General features: G+C 50.1%; 5 protein-coding genes across 5 annotated transcripts; 1 reads left to right on the plus strand and 4 right to left on the minus strand.

Annotated features, from left to right (window-relative positions):
• Positions 1-1374: 1374 nt before the first annotated feature.
• Positions 1375-3994, plus strand: BKA67DRAFT_523345 (uncharacterized protein; the record flags this gene model as incomplete). The annotated part of the gene is made up of 2 exons (XM_046098454.1): positions 1375-1749; positions 1805-3994. The coding sequence occupies 2 exons, from the start codon at positions 1375-1377 to the stop codon at positions 3992-3994; spliced, it is 2565 nt and encodes an 854-aa protein (XP_045954152.1).
• A 3359-nt stretch (positions 3995-7353) lies between these two features.
• On the minus strand, positions 7354-8183 carry BKA67DRAFT_662416 (CIA30 family protein-like protein; the record flags this gene model as incomplete). Its single annotated transcript, XM_046107992.1, has 3 exons — positions 7354-7555; positions 7605-8063; positions 8140-8183. 3 exons carry the CDS (start codon positions 8181-8183, stop codon positions 7354-7356), a joined length of 705 nt encoding a protein of 234 aa, XP_045954153.1.
• A 684-nt stretch (positions 8184-8867) lies between these two features.
• BKA67DRAFT_578122 (uncharacterized protein) lies at positions 8868-9380 on the minus strand. Its single transcript, XM_046103678.1, has one exon. The coding sequence runs from the start codon at positions 9348-9350 to the stop codon at positions 9069-9071; it is 282 nt and encodes a 93-aa protein (XP_045954154.1). The 5' UTR covers positions 9351-9380; the 3' UTR covers positions 8868-9068.
• Positions 9381-9921: 541 nt separating this feature from the next.
• BKA67DRAFT_578126 (uncharacterized protein) lies at positions 9922-11644 on the minus strand. Its single transcript, XM_046103679.1, has 3 exons — positions 11090-11644; positions 10501-11030; positions 9922-10429 (listed from the first exon to the last, which is right to left on the minus strand). Exons 1-3 carry the CDS (start codon positions 11268-11270, stop codon positions 10316-10318), a joined length of 825 nt encoding a protein of 274 aa, XP_045954155.1. The 5' UTR covers positions 11271-11644; the 3' UTR covers positions 9922-10315.
• A 7834-nt stretch (positions 11645-19478) lies between these two features.
• BKA67DRAFT_578134 (uncharacterized protein) lies at positions 19479-19856 on the minus strand. The gene has a single exon (XM_046103680.1). It carries the CDS (start codon positions 19834-19836, stop codon positions 19612-19614), a length of 225 nt encoding a protein of 74 aa, XP_045954156.1. The 5' UTR covers positions 19837-19856; the 3' UTR covers positions 19479-19611.
• Between the last annotated feature and the right edge of the window lie 1016 nt (positions 19857-20872).

The following is a 20872-nucleotide window of genomic DNA, read 5'->3' on the forward strand; positions in this document are numbered from 1 at the left end:
CTACAAGCAGACGTGACTAATGAACTCTGCTGCTCGTAACCCATCACAGAGGCCAAAGTCTCAGGAACATGGAGTTGGGCATGATGTCAAATTGGAAGTCTGCGATCACCCTCCGTCTCTGTTTGGCCGTCTACGGGATCCGTATTTAATTACCATCAATCATTCGCCAGTCCTGATCGTCCCATCTTATCAAGGCCGACGGAGACTAGCCGTGACGGTTGTCGCTAAAGTGCCCCACCTTTCGCTATTCGGTGCCACCACTCAAGTTGGCAAAGGAGTTTAGCGGCGCCTTGCCAGAAGGTCCCGAGAAAGGCATATCACTAGCAGGGTACTCATCACTCGGCCGAGCCAGCAGCGAAAGTGGCATGCCAGCATGGCGAGGCGGGAAGTATCCTCCTAACACCTGTCACAGACCCCCAAGCAAGGTTCTGGTCTTGGGATCGACCAAATCTGAGGGGCCGCTTGTCTTAGCGGCTCGAAAATCGAACGATGTCCTTGACGCCTCCTTCCCGCTGAGAGTGGCATCGTACGGCCCAGCGCAATGCCTGCCAGCCTGCGTGCCTGCCAGCCTGCACTCTGCGACTCTGGAGTCTGTTCCTGCTCTTTCCAATGTGAAACCACCCACAGAGCAGCCATCGACCTGAAAATCATCGTGATTGCTGTTCAGAATCATTTTGTATCGCTGAAAGGTCCGGAAAATAAATGTGTAAAGCCCCCCGCGATACCGAATTAACTTTGTACTCCAACCCGGACTGTCCCCTCGTTGCTTCGTTGCGAATTCGACGGCCAACGACACCAACGGCAGGCCCTTCATTTATCTCCGTCGTCCTGGCCTGATTATCAGACCACCCTGTGCCCACGCAAAGTTCAGCCCTCCTCAATCGGGCACCTTACAGGCGGTGATCTCACCCGAGAGGACTCCATCTAGGGATAACGTAGCCTAGACCAACTATTCGTGGTAATCGGGCCACTCTCGCATTTCATGGTGGTTCCAACGGATGGTAATCTCGCAAAATGGCCTTCTTTGATGACAATAACGGCAATGTCCCAGTGACAGGCAGCGAGGGCTTCTTCGCCGACCCATCCTGGGACTTCAACCTGAACGACAACCCATCCTTTCCCAGCTACGACTCCAACACCCTCTTCCAGGACGACTGGAAGGAGGTCCAGCCAGCCCTCCAAGACTCCATTGAGCTGCCACCACAGCCATCGGCAAAGAGGGCCCAGCCAAGTATCACACCGCCGTCCACGGGCGAGTTCCTGCTGGCGACAACAAATGGACTCCCGTATCCTCTACAGACGCAGCCAGGCCTACCTCCCACGGCCATGAACATTCTGACCGAGTCCCAACGACAGAAGCTGCAAAGCATTGCCATGCCAGCTCACCTGCAGTATCATTCACCAAAGAGCGAACCCAGTCCCGACTCTGCTTCCAAGTCGGTGTCTATGTCCCCGACTGAAGGTGGCAGCCAAGGATCGAAGACAAACAGTCGCAAGCGCAAGTCATCAGTTGAGGACGACGACGACGACGACGACGACGACCTAGATGGTTCGCACCCTGTCAAGAAGACGGCACATAACATGATCGAGAAGAGATATCGCACAAATTTGAACGACAAGATTGCTGCTCTACGTGATAGCGTGCCAAGTTTACGTATTATGACAAAAAGTTCTCGAGGAGAGGATACTACACTAGATAGAGAAGAATTGCACGGTCTAACGCCAGCACATAAGCTCAACAAGGCAACGGTTAGTCCATTTTCTTTCATCAGCCGTCTAGACGCTGATAGCTGACTCGTCCCAGGTCCTCAGTAAGGCAACTGAATACATTCGCCATCTTGAAAAGCGCAACGGCCGCTTGATGGATGAAAACAGCGCTATGCAAGCAAGAATCGCTGCTTTCGAGAAACTCTTCTTGTCTGGCGCCTTGAACGCGCCTATACAACAGTCACCGACTCCCGGTCAATACTCTCACAATATGATGACACGTTCCCCGCCCATGGCCACCTCTGGTGGTCCAGAACCTGAGGGTATGATTGCTGTTCCCGACGAGATGAAGCGTATCATTGCTGCCCAGATGGCCGTTGGCCAGCCATACCCAATACCTCAACAATCGTACAGAAGGCCAAACCCTGCTGTAGTAAGACAGCAACAGATCCAACAGCAACAGCAGCAAATGCAAGCTGGCGGGTGGCAGAACGCAGGCCCTTATTTCGGCAAGTTGATGGTCGGTTCTTTGGCCGGTCTGATGATTCTTGAGGCTGTTCGTGAAAGCGAGCAGAGCGATGATGGTACCACCGGTCGTGGCCTCTTCGCAGTACCCACTCAGCTGCTGGGTGCGCTCATGTCTTCACTAAATGTGAACTTCATGGGCTACCACATCGCCGCCGGCGAGATCATCTCCTCGCTCAAGTTTGTACTATTGCTGTGCTGTTTGTGGTGGGCAATCGTACCTTCACTGATGAAGAGGGGTCTACCGAAGCCAGAGAATACGAAGCAAGCAAGCTTCCTAACGTCTGCTCCTTCCCTGGCATCGCCTATCGATGTAAGACGTCAAGCTTGGCTCACCGCTATTCAGACTGTCTGGGTACCACGACACAACTTCTTCCTCGAGGCGGCTGCACTCGGCCTGAAAACCCTGAAACTCAGCATGCGCAACTTGATTGGCATCAACGGATACCAGATGCTGACCGGTCTCACGGAAGATCAGGAGGCTGCCCGCATAAAGGCCTGGTCAATCGCCCTTGATGCCCAGCTGGCTGGTGGCGACGTTGAGATCAACAAGAGCCGTCTAACATTGACCCTTCTCGCTTCTGGCACACTTCCTGATACACCTCTTCGACTCATGCTGAAAGCCCTCCACATCCGTGTGTTGTTGTGGGAGGTGGGTTTGAGTGGCATGGAGCTTAGCGTGTTTGATTCTGTTGCCTCGAAAATGGCCAGAACCAAGTGGGATGAGGCCAGAGGCCTGCACCGACTTGTGAAGCAGTTGCGTCGTGGGGGCCAGGAGCAACACGACGATGATCTTCCCGATCACTTGGCCGTCCTTCTTGAGCAGGATGCTGATGAGGTGCTCAACCCAAGGGTTGTGCAGCGAGCTCACAATCTGGCCTGGAACCGGCCAACAGAGCACAATGCCATTGGGGCTACGGATGGTATGGATTCGGTTGTCGATGACGCAGCCATCCGCTCTCCGCTGGATGCCATTGCGGCCTGGTGGTCAAGCTTGACCCTGCAGAGTGCGCTTACAAATAGCCTGCTGGACAGAGACGATGAGGATGGCGAAATCACGCAGCTTGTCGAAGAAGGTATCACTTTGGCAATCAGAGCTGCCCCTGTCGGCTCTATTGCTCAGAACCGCGCCCTTGTTGCTCGGGCTGTCCTCTTCAAGGAGAAGCGCGGTGCCAATATTGCCGCTGTGATTCAAGCGACTGGTCCCTGTACAGCTCCTGCAGACTGCTGTGATCAATGTGAGAAGTCGGACTCAACGCCTGAGACACCTTCGATCGAAATCCCAGACTCTCTCGAGTCACAAGCAGAAATTTACATGTCTCTTCAATGTGCAAAGGCGATAGCTCACCTTCAGCGGTACGGACCTCCTGATGAGCCCGTCAGTATATACCCTATCATCGACAACGAGATCACCGTTAGCAACGAGTTATCCTTGCTAGGCTACACTGCGGCTTTCACATTGATGAACCGCCTTGCGAATCACAATCTTGCGGCAGAAGCCTGCAGCCGTGCACTCGAAAAGCTTTCAGGTGATCTGCGTATATGGATCGGCAAGGACAACTGGCTGGAATCCGAAGCCAAGCAGGAGATGATCGAGCGCTGCATAGCTGTCACCCGCGGTATGGTCGGCATGGACATTGATACCGATACGGGTTACGGTAGTATGTCGGAGTCGGAACATGGTCACAACGATAACAACAACACCGGGTTCAGTAGCGATTCCGAACAGTTCTCTCTCTCATCCGCAACCGAGAGCCCGTAACGAGCCAATTTCGCCCGAAAAGTCGACCAGACAGTTGTGAATATTACTACATATCCGGCGCATCCGGTGTTTGGCAGAGCTGCAGTGCATCTCAATAGCTCGGGGTTGATGTTCGGCGCACTTTGAAACACAACGCGCTACTCGCTTTCAAGATGGAGATTTTGCTTTATGATATAACCATGTTTCTTTTCTCATTATACATATATGTCAGCTCAATGCTTCCTTAACCTCAGTTAATGGGCTAGACGGTTATGTACAAAAACTCAACTGTACATCTTGTTTCTGTGAACAGGGGTTCAAACCTACGACGGCTTCAAGTCGAGGTTGGCATTGGCGTACCGGGGCCACAGAGCCAAAAATGGAACGGAAATAGGAGGACTTAATTCCGACATCGCAACGGGAAATACCTGGTGGCCTTGCTCTCTGGATCAAGGCACCCGAAGGCTGTGGCATGTTTTTAGTCGGATACTGCAGTTAGACGCACCATACTTTGAAGAAAATGTTGCAAAATACAATGCTTTACTCTACAAGTGCTTGCAATGGAGTAAATACACCCCCGTCCGTATCTTAAGGCGGCCTTGAAATGCCTTTATGTAATAACATGCTCAAATCATCTATTCTTGCCCAGCAGACACCCTGGCTAAATAACATATTTTGCTCACCGGGTGTGTCGATCATACGAGTTGTCCAGACTGCCGGTGATGTACTATGTATCTGATAGCCTCAGGCTACATCTGACACTACGCCCTACGATTGACAGAACTCAATCGGCAGTGGTCGGCAATCGACCATTCGGACGGTGAGAAAAAGAGCGAGTACCGAGGCGGATGTTGACTCGGTCAAACGGGCAGGATTCAGAGCTGGCTTTGAAACCGACCTGGGTCTTGTTCCCGGCTGCTCCCACTACACATGATATGACCAAGTTTACTGTCAGTTTGTTTTGTCTCTCATTTTCCAGACAAGTCACATCTGCAGCGTCACATTTTATCGAGCAAGTATTCAACTTAAAGCAGCGCAGGCTGGCGTCACCCATAGATGCTGGAGCGAGCGTGGAGGAGGCGGTGATATGACAAACCATGGGCGTATTATAAAGCAGCACAAGTCGAACAGGTACAGGGCCGACCTAGCGGCCGACCAACCGAATGGAGGGGGTGGGAGGGGGAGAGGGTACTTTGGAACATCTGGAACTTTGGGACGTCTGGAACCATGTGGGGGAGCTCTGCGGCTAGGCTATGCGCAGTAGTGAGGGGAAGTTGCTTGGAGAACAATCACAGAACCATACTTTGTCTGGGAGACGATCCCCCAGGTCAAACAGAGGTGGTAATTCAAGTCATTGGTCGATATACGTTGTGTAGACTGGCACGCGTTTGAAAAGAGCCGGGCCTCCTTCGTCTAATCAACGGCAATGTGACTCACCGGCGGGCGGCAGTCGTGCCCTCGCTCGGCGTTTGTGTGGTTTTTTTTGGGGGGGTTTTTTTTTCCTTTCTATCAAGAAAGGGAAACGAGCTCTCCGCTGCGAAAGGATGAAAGTATCGGAGGGCGCCGTAGTCGTCCGCTTAAGGTTTGCTTGACGTGCGCAACTAAATCCCACCCCAAGTCAAGTGCACATGGCTCCGCTTCCCCGTTGAGAGAGACCGAGTATGGGGAAAGCTTCCTTGGGGGTCACGGCTGTGCTCGAGGAACCGTGAACTCTTCGTATCCTGATCTTCGGTACCTGGCCGAGACGGCGGGGGTCACGATCAAGCGGTCGTCGGAGATTGATCGTGGAGAAAGGACCGAGAGACTCGCCAGCGTGGAAAGTTGTTGCCCGTATCGTCGTGTGGGCAGGGTTTGAAGCTACGATCATAGTCGCAAGGCTAAGTAACGTGGCCTTGCTCGGCGTTTCCGTTTGGTGTAAACCGAGGCATAGGCGCGACGAACATCCGCAGTGAACTTGGATCATCCCTCTCGATCCGGCTCAGATTCGGTTGACAAGAGAAGGTTGTGCGTCACACTGATGCCAATCGGCATGAACGGGTAGCTCGGCAATCGCGGCTGGGGCCTTGGATACACAGTAAGCATAGCTGGTGCTTGTATTTTAGACTATCGTGTTTCTGGCGGTTGATAATGAGCGGGAAACCAACACTACCACATGGTGCTTATACTGTCATATACTAGAACGATGTTTATTATTTCTAAAAAAGCTATGGCCGTTTGAGGATCCAGACGCTTCCATGCATGTTCGTTAAAATTGGTATTGTATACTTCATCGTAGCTTCAAAAGCTTATTCCAATGTACCTTTCGGAATACCGTGAACACGAACTACACTTGTATAGCCTCATTGGTTTTTGGGTTGGCTTAAATATTGAAGAGCACATGGATTGTTCAGTACAAGTGGAGGAATGTGCTTAGTCCGTTGAAGTTCAGTGTACTGTACCGTTGATAATAATAGCCGCCTACGACATCAAACTACTATATTCAAGTCATGGAGTTGTAGTTGAAGGACCCGCGTTGCTGCGTAGGCGGCATAGCATCATGCAAGCGTTTGAACATCGAATTCGAACACCTAGGCTCCACCGTGATAAGGATGCTTGTAGTTGTGCACTAACTGATAATAGCAGGGTACCATACAAGTCCATAGACCTGGTGATAGGAGTTGCGAACCGCATCTCTGTAGGCATAAGAGAATAGCAACCGTCAAGATTGATGCAGAGGTGCATTGCCTCGCCCGAAAGGGGACGAGCTGCTCAACAAGGATCTGGATCTGCAGAGCTCGCTGGTGTCTCACCGACTTTCAGGCGAATTTGTCATAAACGTGAATTGTATTTCGCCATCGTTCGCCATCGTTCACCGTTAAGTCGGCGGCCCGGTCCGTGAGAGGTCTGGGAATGCTGGCGTCAGATAGGTTCGCCGCCAGGATCATCGCTACCACCTGATTTCCCACATCCACATGTATAATTTGTGGGATGCTATCGCAAGCGGAGTCTGGAACATCCAAAGTGCTACGTGCGTATTCAGTTGGCAGCCTGGAGATGGTGATGTGGATGCAATGTCTCAGAGGTGCTTTGTCAGCGCACTTGACTCTATCGTCATGCGAGTGGTCTGATTGGCAGAATGGTGTCAAGTTTGGTCGGTGAGCAGTTTCGAGATCCTGCCCTCATTGGACAACATATCAAAAAAGATCCGATTAATGGACATCTAGATACTTCAATATCGGACTGTATTATGGAGGGGCAACATACGCCTCTGAGGCGTAAGGTGTGGCCATTTTTACTACGATAGCTCTAATCCATAGCATTCATTGGTCCCATGTTCGTTACATGATATGAGCGCTTTGTGACCCTAGCTAGAGAATACTTATTTGGACTTTGTAAATGTCTCAAAAGCACAGCCAGGATTTCCACGACCGGGTCGAAGCTGGTATCTGGCGCTTTCCCGAGGACTCGTCGTGTGTTCCGCCCAGTTCCTTACCAAATAATTCCTCGCCCACGCAAGGGCAGGTATTGGCATTTTGGCCCTTCTTGTGAGCGCTGATGGATTCAATCTCTAGCCAAAAAGGACCTTCTTGCTCTCCAAAGAAGCTGCAACTGTTAGTCGACTGGAAAACGTTTACATGATAAAAGCACATACCTTCGCATCATGATACTGATTCGCTGGACACTCTTGAGATCCAGGGGCCTGGCATCGGACTTTGGCTTTCCTCGATACGTGGGCTTGAAGTCGGACCAGGGAATGTAAAGAGAGCCTCCATTATAGGTGCTCTTGAAGTCATACTCCCAACTTACTGTACTCTGTTCCCGACCATCTGGCCGCTTGGGCAGAGCCTCGTCTTTGAGGACAAGCGTGTATTTCTTGCCATCACCTCTGCCAGTCTTCAATACGATCGCGTCGTCTCCGGATAGATCCCACTTTCTCTCATCCGTGGTCCGTTGTGATGCGAAACCGGCTCCGCCAAGTGTCTTGATGTCCAAGTTGCCATGGAAGACAGCTCTTTGGCCGGGGACGTTCTTCAAGATCTGCAAATATGATTGGCTCTTTCCGCCGCGTACTCGATCATCGGAAGAAGTCCATGATTCGCCGTCCCACTGCCTGTAACACAATCAGATTTGTCATCGAATAGGATTGGTAAGACTGCGTTTACGAATCGACATTCAGGGCTACTTACGCGGATGCGCCGAATAGGTCACGGAGGGAGGCACAATATGCCATTTCTGCAAAATCAGTTGGGCGAAGAGTTATAATGTTCATCGGAGATATTGTGACTAATTCCTTAAATTCGTCAGATGTCCACGCAGGAAGGAAAACAGTCCTCGAAGATAAAGTAGTTAGATCACAGGCCAGGTGCTTGATAGCCTCGACCACATTTGCAGATGCAACCCGCAAAGTAGTGAAGTTTTAGAGTTCGTACTGCGGGTCCGGAGTTTGATGACCTCATGATACTCAATTCCTGCCAAGCGTCTTTTCCGCCTGGTATCGTGCCTGCGTGCTACAATAACTGGTCGGGTGAAATGTTTCAAGTGTCTCTCCTCAAGTACAATCTAATGAGGGCTAGAACTGCATAGATTCTGTCTGAATCGCTTCATTTGCATAAAGTTGGAGACAAGCCCGGCGTCATATGCCAGAGGAGCGGGTGGTCATAGCTCACAGGCCCGATATTATTGGGTTACAGGGCCGGAGGGTCGCCATGAGTGATGCGATGTCATTCGTGTGAAGCTATCACCAGCATGGCGTCCAAGTTAATAAATAGTCCTACATATGGTAGGTTACATCACAAGATAAGAACCTACTGTCCAGCCACCGAGACACCTCGTGGACTATTACAAGACGTCTGGGCTGCTGGTACTTGAGACCGTCAGAACTTTCCCCATAACAGGGAACCCGTCGGACCGGTAGGTCCCATAGTAGTAAATCAGGGTTCAGCTCCATAAGGGTCGCTAAGATCTTCACATGTCGATTTGCTTAGAGAGCTGTGACCCAGCGCCCAAAGTACCGGGTCTTTCGGCTAAGTGAGGTATGGAACAAGGTTTGCGCATGTCTCATTTGAACTACATGGCCATCCTCACATACTCGGTATTTAGTTGCCGCTGATTGTGGCTACACAGCACTTGATTTCAGGCCTTCCCCATTCCTGTAACTCTTGACAGCACCGTTGTGCTCGGGGTATGAAGCTCTGGACTTTTCAGCTTCAGCCCTAGGCGGCGGGACAAAAGCCCCTACGCGGCCGAGTGTGGAGATGACCTCCTTCGTATGGAGCACTGCCCAGGCACCAATACCAGGCAGGCAGAGTAGTGGTAGAACGTAGACAGTGGTAGCAAAGCTGGCATAGATTACCTGGTTTTCGACAATCCCAAGAAAGGAATTAAACGACCAGGACATACTCTGCTGCGAGGGACTGAGAAGACATGATGTTTGCATGCTCGGATTTACGAGGTATTATGTCCATAAGTTATTATTAAACTATCCGAGTTAAGTCTCCGATCTCGACCCCATCGTCGAGCATTTGAGCCCAGCGGCCGCCTTCCCTGATGTTTTTCTCTCTCCTTGGACCCAGCGCGCAAGACCATACCTCTTCTCGTTCGATAAGCTTCTTATTGCAGCAGACTGCCATGGGGTCTTAAAAGCCATAGCCAAGTTCCCTGCTCCCCAGTCATCAGAGCAGGCAGACAGTAGACTCGCGGCCTGGCACTACCATCACTGTCGCCGACCGCCGTTGCTGCTCCTTGTTCTAAGCCATCTGGATTACCAACCACTACCCGAGATTATTTGGTTTGACGGCAGTATGGGCGCTTGGCTGGTGTGTGGGCACAGTTACAAAGTTTGTTTCTGGCATCTAATCTAGCGCATGAACATAGTTTCCCCACCGTCTCGGGCACAGATCGTCCGCTAGACCTATTTACTATGTGGTTGGCACGGGGGAGCTCAGTAAGCAGGGCGGCGCACGACTGGACAGCTCTCCCGGGAGAGCTCACCTTGTTACCCGCATGTTCAACTATATAGTAATGATATAGCAAACATTCGTTTCACTGATACGATACCATGATATTGCGAGCAAGTATTTATGAGAATGCTAAGAATGAATATAACTATTGACGAGGAGCAGCACGACTGCTCCGCGGTTATAATATTTTAACGGTAGAGTTGATGGTTAAAATATAGCCCTTGATTCCTCATTTCCGAGTCTACGAAGTTCGAGCGCTTCGACTCAAGGAGAAAAAAATTTATGCGCCGCTGCTTGCCGAAAGAGTTATAAGAAATATGTCCAAGAAGATGTCATAACCCATACGTGCTCGTGTGAACCTCTTATCTAGCCCCTTCTCTATATCCGTCTGTCTCCATTTTAACTATTGTTGTATGAACCCTGGGGAGTCTGGCATGGATAAAGGTGTAGTTGGGTATTCGTAGCCAGACTCGGAGCAGTTTGCAGAGTGATCGAATGAATGAGATAGTGGTGGTGTCTGAATCAAGTAGAATTCACCGATCAGTTTTGCTGTGCTTATCGGTGGGAAGTATGGCGCACATGACTCACATGAGGGTTGGAGCTATCGTATGGGTTTTGACCGCTCATGTCCATCCCGGGGAGGTAGCCATAGTTCATGTAAGGGGACAGCGATTCATCAGGGTAAGGTTCCCGCTTGATGGCATCGTTGAAGTGTGTGATTGAAGGTAAAGTACCGGGCATGGTCGTGGCCATATAACCAGGGTACGTTTCGGCAGCGGTCATGGATTGGTAAGGCTGTGCAGTTCCGTAAGGGGGAAGTAGCATCTCGTCAGGCGGAGGGTATGGTGAATATTGAACGAAAGGAGGTGTATGCGATCGCTCGCGATCGTCATAAGTTGAAGGGAACATGAGCTCATCGTCGTGTGTCATTGGCGGTGTAAATTGGGGAGCTACTGCCTTTTGAGAGGTCGAGGTTGCTTTTTGTGACTTTGAGGCCGATTTCTTAATGCTCTTGGTGGTAGTTTGTCCCTGTTTCTCAGATCCACTGGCGGATGAGGAGCCGTCTGATGTGTTTGCGCGTCTCTCCAAGTCTTCCAAGCGTCTCTTGAGCTTCTTGCCTGTATGCCATGTTAGTCTCGCGTCGTACCTCAACCCTTTTGTTATCGGTGCAACATACGGTAGTTGCGTTGAGCAATCCGATTTTGGATCCTCCTGCGCTCAGCAAGATCCGAGATCTTGGTCCAATCCTCATCTGGGTTTGCAGAGCTGGAGAAAGCACTGCTCGTGCCCTGTGCCGGGTATTGCCTCGCCGGTTGCGAAGAGGCATATGAGTATGGGTGCTGCGACATGGCAAACATAGTGGGCAAATCCAAGCGAACGGGATTGATAGTCCACTGGAATAAGTATAAAGCTGCGGACACAGCTGCGAGTAGAGAACACAATGTATTCGAGGTAGTGTTGTTTTATTTTATTCTCAAGAGATCTTTTCGATTGAAATCCAAAGATCTTCTCTTACTTGTCAAGTTGATTTGTTGTCAAGGCTAGGTTAATCTGAAAGAGGATGGGAAGGGAGGATATATACAGATGACAGACAGGCTGCCCGTTCCCGTTCGGCTACTTCAGCCATGGGACTTGACGGCCGCTGCAGGACGTCAAGAGGACCCTTGCCCTACGAGATACATCGACTCGGTACGTATCCTGGGAACTTCTATAGACGTACCGACGCCAAAACGTAGGGGTTACACGACATGCTAGAGCGAGGATCCCATCCCTGCCCTCAAGCGCGAGGTCCGCCTTTTGGGGACTTTGTCAAAATGGCTAATGCAACCGTTTGGTGCACCAATGAAGTGCTAACCCGCGCCTCAATCCCAGGCCACATGTGGGAAAGACAAGGTACAACAAGGGCAGGGATGGGAAGAGGTACCCAAGTATTTTACCTTCATTCTCTCGTAAACTGAAGAGTCATAGCCCAGCAGAGTTCAAAGGCTGTTGTCTTAAAGCAGCGCTATGTTTTTGGACTCTCTGGGCAGTGTCTTAGTACCAAGTACCCATCCCCACCAGCACTGTCCCTACGATACCTAGTACCAAGTAGCGGCCGCGCGGGTCCATAGGGCTACCCAACTGAAATGAATGAACGACATTGTGTCCTGGGACTGCGACTTCTGGGAAGAAGGCACTAAACGTCGTTAGGTATCATTTCCCGACTGAGAAGCCAATCTCTTGACTGTTTTTAGGTCTAGGTAGAATGACGGTTAAGCTTCACGCTTTCGCTCAACGGCTGCTCGCACCAAGATGATACATAGCACATCTGTATCCCGGCCGAGCCAATAATAAGGCTTAGCCGGAAGGACCACGCATTAGCTCGAGTGGTTCCACGCTCCTCGCCGAATATTCTGAATGCTACATTAAAACGTTACGATTAAGCCCTGCATTCTGCCTGCCCCTACAGCTCCAGCCTTTCTGGAACGTGTAGTTGAGCCGATAGTGATAAATCGGGACATGAGCTTTGACGAATTAGAGGAAAGACCCAGAAGCAACGACTGAACGAAACAACATTCATATGCGTTCGTTGGCGTATCCTCAGTGAGCTATGTCAATCCCAGCAGGTTGCAGTACTTGTACTCTCGCAATCTCAGCCCCCAAGTCCTAGTTGGAATTCAATAATGAAGGACCTGGGACGTCGATCAGTGGGGATTATGAGATTGATGAGGATACGCCAACGGACGCATATGTATGAATGCGGTTTCGTTAAAAAAAAAGGTCGTTAAGTGGTGACAAATCGCGCCACTCAGTAATAGCGTTGAGGATATTGGCATTGAACAGTAGAACCACTCTATCAAACGTTCAAGAGTCCCTTACGAAGTGTGGAAGAATGACCATGATCCTCGGCTTGAGCAGCACGGCGCAGCACATTCTCGAAGGATAGAACGCGGCTTTGTCTTTCAGCTTTGCAAAGCCGCCTGGCATTTCTCCAAAACCCAGTGGCGGCGCCAGTGAAGCAAGTCAAGCCACAACAATGTTAGGGCGGTATTCTCTAGACTCAGCTAAACCCCAACTTTCACTCGTCATTGGAACGAAGACACACGTGCTTGTTGAAGAACTCGGATCTATTCTTGGACGGGAGCCCCAGAGTTCTGACCAAGCACCCCGTTCTCCCCCTATGGATCCTCGATTTCAAGAGCCATCATGACTGGTCGAGCGGACATGTGAGTCCTGCCACCGAGTATTCTAGCCGTTGCGGATATCCGCTCCCAATTTCCCGGGAGTCTTGACACTCCCTGCAAACCCATGAATTCGGTTCTCTTGCGAGCACTGAAGATATGCTGGGGGGTAGGTAGGCCAGGTCACGCAGCTAGCTCCGACAAGGCCCTGAGCCCAAAAGTCCCTTCACCTAGAACAGAGATGGTAGTGCGCTCGTAAACCCGAGGACCAATCAAGTGTTTCAAAAGGCTACTGGGTATCATTTGTTTTCACTGAAAGGTGTTAACACCTTCGAATGCATTGTTTCATCGTCTCAATGTTGAGAGTCGCTCTTCATTGGCTTCTTCCCGCACTTCCCCGAGGAGGCACAGGCTCAGCCCTACAGATTCCACCGATGTAGCGCCGTTGCTTTCTACCACAAAAATCAATAGCGGAACCTTATCACTGGTCACCAGTACTGTGAACAAATCCGCATCTATTCGTCTATCTTACTTGTTATCGCAACAACGTGATTATCGACGGGGTAAGTGACATCTAGTACTTGATGTCCTACTCCGGCGGCCGCCTAAACGGAATTTCAAAATTGCACTGCTTTCCGCTGCATCATTCGTACTTCTGCCTGGCTAATGCTGCGGAGCGTGCCCAATAGATTGGGGATTTAAGCTATACCCTTTTTGGCCTTATCCCTCGAGCTTTGCCGAGAGCAACTCAGGCAACTTGCGCGGCCGCTTCGCCGATTCAAGCAAGGCGTCAAGAACAATGGATTTGGAGCCTCACTGCTTTCCACCAGTATCAATCATATCATTCATCTCGGCCGCTGTGGTCCTATCGACAAGGCTGTACTAGGTGTGAGCTGCTCAACTACAATTCACCACAGCTTGATTCAGGACCTTCCAAACTTGGAGTCTGAAAGACTCTGCGACACTTTCACCTGAAGTACACTATTGATCCTTATGAAAGATGGCACATACATACTGGAAGCAATATCATATACCTCACAGGGGTTCTTGGAGGTCATGCAATGCCCTTTCCTTCGCAAGGCACCAGAACTACGGAACACGTTTTTACTCTTTTTTGTCACGGCGTAAGCAAATCCTTCGGAAAGGATGTTTCCGGTTCAAACCATTTACCAAGCCATACGTTTGCGTGGATGCGAGACAGCGATAGGCCAAAGATTTAAAGTTCTCACTCCACGCGACGTCCCAGCCCCGAGGCAGGTGTCCATGCGATATTCCCATTACAAGCCCTCAGAAGTCCTAGACAGGGGAGGAGGGGCCCTGGAGCGACTGCCGGTACCACCACCATGCCTCTGGGACTATGGAACAGACGAGACCCTTGACTGAAGAAGCATCAACCACTGGTCCCGTGGCAGCCAAGCGTTGCAACCACTTCCAGGAGAGTGGTGCTTACAGAACCATAATCGACGAAAAGATACAGGCAGCATAAGATGCCATTTCCATGCATTGACCATAATAGTTGTCTTAGACGTGCCTCGAGGATTATTTTGGGATAACCCTATCAACTGCAATTTCCAACTCTGATCCTCTTATGTCTGAAACTAGCAAAATGTCTAAATCAGGCTCGGGTATTCTTGCAGATGTATGCGCAATCAATCGTTCCTAACCAAGTGTGTGTCCTTATTCCATCGACTCAAGTGCAAGGATCTAAATATTTGTTACTTCTGCCGATTTACAGGTATGGCATGACGGACTTGCAGTGCACAAAACAACCGGTGGTCATCTGAACTTCAACTGCAGGAACAGTGTGTAATCTGTTGCACGTGGCGACGCTGCATTTTCGTCCCAACTTGAGACACTGCCATGCCTGGAGGATTTTGTGCAGCAGAGGGCGAATCCCCCAGATGACGGCCCCAGGTAACACAATCAGGATTCTCCAGGCTGTATGCCCACGTTTTTTGCTCCCCCAGCCAGCCCAGCCAATGATGTTCTAGAAGCATGGAAGGATATTTGTGTTACCAAGCAGGTCAGGAGGCCATGCCGCCTGGAAATTTGAATCAAAATTACTTTAGGGAGTCAAATATCAGGAGAAAGGATCATGGACTGGTAATTGCCCTATTCCGGCAGTATATTTCGATGTGAAACTTATGCTCGCATCCAAAGTGGTGGATCCATATCATTTACCGCTAGGTTAGACGCGTATGGATACTATTATCGTTCGTTATTCAGAAGTCCGGTACCGACCGGAATTGGTTGAGCTTCTTCTTAAAACCATATTTGTCCTGTCAAAGGGGTATTCGAAGCTTGGTATAGTAATCTAGCCTCGTGCATGAAGACCCTGTATTCCAATCAGGACCGGGATACAGGGTTTGGAAGAACACCAGCAGGACCAGGTGCTGGCATTGCTGCTGCACCGGCGAGTGTGGTCAGAAATCTCCCCAAACTGTAACGTGGAGAAATCAGCTCGTTAAGGCGGCCGCAACTTTCATTATGGGCTAATGACCCCAATCGAGTAAGGCATTTATTCTCGGACTGATAAAGCGACTCTTTTCGATGCTAGTCCCTAGATTCAACGCTTCTTATGGATTGTCCTGTATGCGCGGACACTTTCAAGGATGGTGCATTGTCTATTTTCTGCAACGGTTGCTGTGAAACGTTTCTTGGCACTCATTGGTGGATTGACATATCCAGCAAAATTGTCAAAATGTCCCTTTCAGATTGTTGCGACTGGTTGGTTTCCTGCAAAGCGACTCGCAGCTTTCAAGGTCGAGTATACATTATACATCGGGGGACCTTCTCTTCTGGACAAGTCCTCTATTGTGCAGCCTGTATCCGAAGCCTCCGGATGTCGCCATTTGTACTGCTTCGGCAGGCTTGAATCGATGAGACCATTCTTCATCGAATCTATTGAAGGGGAATATGCGATCGCTTACTGATGGCTATCTTGACCGCTGTGTTATGTGTTATGTTGTTTGACGCATGAGACATGACAGCACCACTGTGTCTTTGACAATAAAAGCAAAATACTTCTGACATTGATAGCTTGGCGTGTACCCGTTCAACGGGGTGTGTCAGCACTCATTTCTCGTAGGGCTGGCTTTCTGGGTCCGTGGTACATGTATGAAGGTGGTTGATGATCATGCAACAACGGCTATCGCTTTCCCCTCCACCATCTTCGAGAACCTGCGTGGACCTTTGGGTCGGCCGGAGGCATGCTGCCTCGTTCGGCAGTATCGGAACTGCTTCACTGGGATGAAAAGAACCCGGTCTGCCTCAAAGCGGGATAGTAAGGGGAGGTGGGCATGCAACGCACCGTACAGGATCGCAAGATGCCACCAAGTTACTCGACCTGACCTAGTTCCGGGCAATACTATGACGCCCATTGCTGTATGTCTTGCATAGCTGTGCCTATATGGCGGTCTGGCAGATGCGCACAATTTTGATGAATCAAATCATGAACCGCATCTAGCTGCGTTGACGATGATCTGCTCCACGCGATGGGTATCAGTCATACCGACCGTTACGCGGTGTATCGGCCTTCTACTGTATGTAGGAAGGGTGCGTGGCCAGGGCGCCGGCTATTGGACGAGTGGGCATGTCGGGCACGCCGTTTACTGCTAGCGGGCGCAAGCCGCTTGTAGGGCTGAAGCTGGGGGAGTTTGTGAGGTTGGCCCTATGAGAGAACTCCTCCAAGCTGGCAACACTCCATTATACTCTCGACTCTCTGAAATTCCCTACTGCAGCCGTAACCGGTAAAGTATCCTCGAAGCCAATGCGATGATCTGCTCCGTAGCTGCGCCTTGCCCGCGAATGCCTACGACGCTTTGCAAGTACGCCTTCGACCTGTCAGTGGCTTGATCTGAATCTAGCTTGGCTCCCCTTCGGACGAATCGTAGTGGATCATAACCCTGGAGGCGTTATAGCTGTTGCTTGGTCATGGAACATCTTGTATTCTGCAAACATTTCGACTGTCTAGTCTCGACTCTACTCTATGAGCACTTTCGTCGGAGATTCCGCTTACGTCGGCTATTCATTTGACAGGCATAAGATATCGCAACAACCTATGCTACCTGCTGGGCACCACGTATCACCCACATTCTCGAAGTACCCATGTTATTTCCATGATGACTGATCATCTGCAATGTTTTTGGTAGTAATCGGCTCTTCTTGCATTATGATCTGAGGGCTGCAGGGAAGTCGGTACACAGATAGACGGTGAGGAAGCTACGAAATTTTATGCAGTCGTGACCAAGAGCTATCCTTGCGAATCAACGTGTTGTGATCGACAAACGTGTAACTCGGCATGGATCAGAGGTAACTCGCATCACATTGCTTCGTGTCGGGTATCCACTGACACCAAGTCCAGCGTAGTTAATGGTGCTACGGAATTCTTAACGCCGTTGGGCAACGGTAATAGCGTTCGCGATCTCCTTCCAAAGCTATGGGACAGGCGGGGGAGAGATAAGTGCATTATTGAATCCAGGATTGCGATCAACGCGTGTCCCCAAGCAGATAGCCCAAGCAAATTACCGTATTTGGTGATTGAATTACTCTTTGTCGTCCATCGACTCCGTCCATCAGCATTTAACTCAAAGCCTTGTGGTAGGGCTACGTTTATGTGTCTATCCCTCTTGTGCGAGGATCTAGGATCTCCAGCATGGCATTTACATGCTACATTTTGGCATTTTACCGAGTCACTCGATATATGCTGATCGGCAGCAATGCATAATGGACAGCACATGTGCAGATACAGCACTTCGCGGGATCTGGCACCACCTTGCTTCCCGCTGTCTCTCTGTGTCCCACGTGTTAGCCGGCCAAGCTTCCCTGTGAGATGTCTCCCCAATCTCGCGATCGTATCGTGGCGAAGCAAACACAGCGGCATGCACCTTTCACAGTTTACCGCTCATTCCAAGGGTCTACCTCTCTGTATGCAACGTTTACAGTGGAAGAAAGGCGGTCGGTTTCCCCACGCCTAGACTAGTTCCCCATTGATTCATTCTGTTTCATTCGGCGACCCATCTTCTCCGTGCCACATGCAATTAGTGACGGGTGAGAGGTCGGAACTTCCCACATTTCTACAGCGGGCTGCAGCACACCACCCGCAAAATCAATGGGAAGAAGTATACATTTGGGAATACGCCTGGCCACAAACGTCGAAAGTTTCGCCGTCTTTCTACCACAAACTTCATATTTGATTTAGTTCAATTCTTTTGCTTTTCCAATATCTTCCCAGAGCCTCAAAGTGACAACAGGCGGCATGACTTCTAGCCTCGGTGCGACAGCGAGTGGGTCTCGTGGCCAAATACTGCCAGCAAATCTACCGGTTCAACGACAGTACACTATGAAGACGTTGGCATGGGATAAGGCTTCAGTAATCTGCCCTCCTACGCAAGTGGACACCGTCTTGCCCTTGGCCCACCTGAGCTCCTAGGCACGACGACGGCATGCAGTGTCTCGGCTGGCATCAACTGCCAAGTTGGAGCTATGCACGACCTATTTACTGCTGCGTTTGTTTTTGAAGGATGGTATTTATCTCGTTTTTCGTTCATATTGATGTGCAAATGGTCTTAGGCTGGAAAAGTACCACACATGGTAGGATCCTTTGTGTAACGGAATAAGTTGTTGGACGTTCTGTAGCAGTGAGGGGCTCGGTCCCGCTCGCTCGCTCGCTGCAAGGTGCTGCAATGCATTCCTTTCAGGTGGACAACATGGGTTTTGTTCAGTGCAACGATGGGCTTGGTGGTACTTGGACGCCGACAAGCCCGAGTACGATCTGATTTGCGGGCGATTGACTATTCACTGAGCGATTGCGACGAGCTGTGGCGCTCCCACAGACTATCACGGATCACATGCACACCACGAAACACACTTCATCGGCGCTATTCACATGGCCGCTGTTCAGCTGAATAGAATCACGTCTATATCGTGGCGCCACAATGATTCACAACGGAGATCTCGCGTAAGTTATCTTCTTTGATATGTGTATTGACTTGGCTGCATCTTTATCCATGAAGCGAATCGCTTATATCTGCTTGCCATGGTCTTGGTGAGCGCCACATAAAGCCACTGTGGAAGCTGGGACCGACAGGTATCTCAGCACAACAGTCGACCTTTGATAGGTGGGATTATTCGTTTTAACTTTTCTGGAAGATGTCTTGATTGGAATGAATCCTATGAAGTGATTAACCGAACGACTAGTCAAAGCGGATCTGGTTAATGCCTCGGACTCCAGTCAGGAGTAAAAGCACATGGAATGTGTGGGATACACTACAAGTCCGCCAACGGTGGCATTCAAGGTTGGTATTCTTCTAGATCGAACCAGCTTGAGCAGCAATATATATACAATTAACGGTTGATGGCACAAATAAAAGCTTTGGATGTTCCAATATTTGAACAGAAATATATGATTTAACCAATGCAGGTGTTGGTTGCGATGTAATATGACTCTGTGCTTAGATCGGTTTACGTCATGCCTCTTAGCCCTACCCGTCTTACATTCCCCAACGTTAGTGCCTTGGTAAACAATCTCATCAAGTTATTATCTCTCCTGCTCCCCGTATTTGCGAGGATTATTGATGCGCAGTAGTACGTGGATCATGCGAGAGCTGGCTTGACCAAGCAACTCCAGGCAACAATAATCCCACCTGGACGGAATTCGTTGAAGTGTAGAAGTCCGCGATCCGTAGCAGACTCCGACCCACGGCATTCTAGCCACACAACCAAGTGCGATGGCACCAATCAGAGTCGTCTTGCACCCTCGCATAGTTATCGTACGCTCGTCCAATCATTAGCCTGCAGGTTGGCTTGCTCGGGTACTGCAAACGGGTCCAGATAGCATAGTGGGTATTCCAGACTTGAAATCCGTCCCGGCCCACTTTGACCCGTCCACTACTGTTCCCAAAATCTCCAAAACAGCAGGGTCTTCATGCATGGCGCTGACACGGGTTGCGCCAGGTCAGAACCTTGTTACCTTACCTTAATCAAGACGCTTCAAGAAGCGTGCAACAGGGCCCTGTATAATTCGATTATGTAAACACACCATAGGATAAGCCCTTGCCTTCTCCTCGTAGGCCTTCCCTCAGACGCAAAGACACAGTGCTCCGCATTCCAGCATCTCTGGCTTTGCAAATCGACTCCCGCTTTCTAATGCCAGCTGCATCCATGCGCGGTGCGTGATGAACATCTCCATTAGAGCGCCGATCTGGTCCCTTAGCTCTTCATGGTGACACAAGATGGTACTTTACGACAGAGCATGTAGTTAAGCCTCAGACAAAGCAGCAGTCTTCATTTGTACCCGGCCTGCAGGGCTATACTGTTCATAGCTGAGTTGCATTTTACATATAGCTCCTGCGAGGCACTTTCGGCTCCCCTGGGCTATTGGCCCCAGTCATCCAGATAGCCTTGTACTCCGTATTATGGCGGACAACACGCGCGCCAGCGGCCACACGGACCAAGCTAACTACATGCCTATTATCGTACACCATTTTCCCGAAACAGAATAAAGCTACCAATCTCAGATTCCCTGTACTCTTGCGGATCTTGCGACATAAATACATATGAAAGCAATCTAAACCACTGGGCTAGACTCGCATCTGCGTGCCGCTTTCGTTCGAAGCAGCCTGGAATGGTTTTTTTCTTTTCTTTTTTTCTTTCCTTCTGTACAAGCGGGCAGGCAAAATTAATGAAACACAACCGGCTAGAACCGAGCAGTGTATTAACTCCATCAATCCTTGGAACCGGGCAAAATGGCCCAGAACGGTAAAGACCATGTATATGTTCTCTGGCTCGTCTGGTCTGAT

The sequence above is a fragment of the Truncatella angustata genome, assembly GCF_020726525.1.
Source record: "Truncatella angustata strain MPI-SDFR-AT-0073 chromosome Unknown BKA67scaffold_8, whole genome shotgun sequence".
Lineage (NCBI taxonomy): Eukaryota > Fungi > Ascomycota > Sordariomycetes > Amphisphaeriales > Sporocadaceae > Truncatella > Truncatella angustata.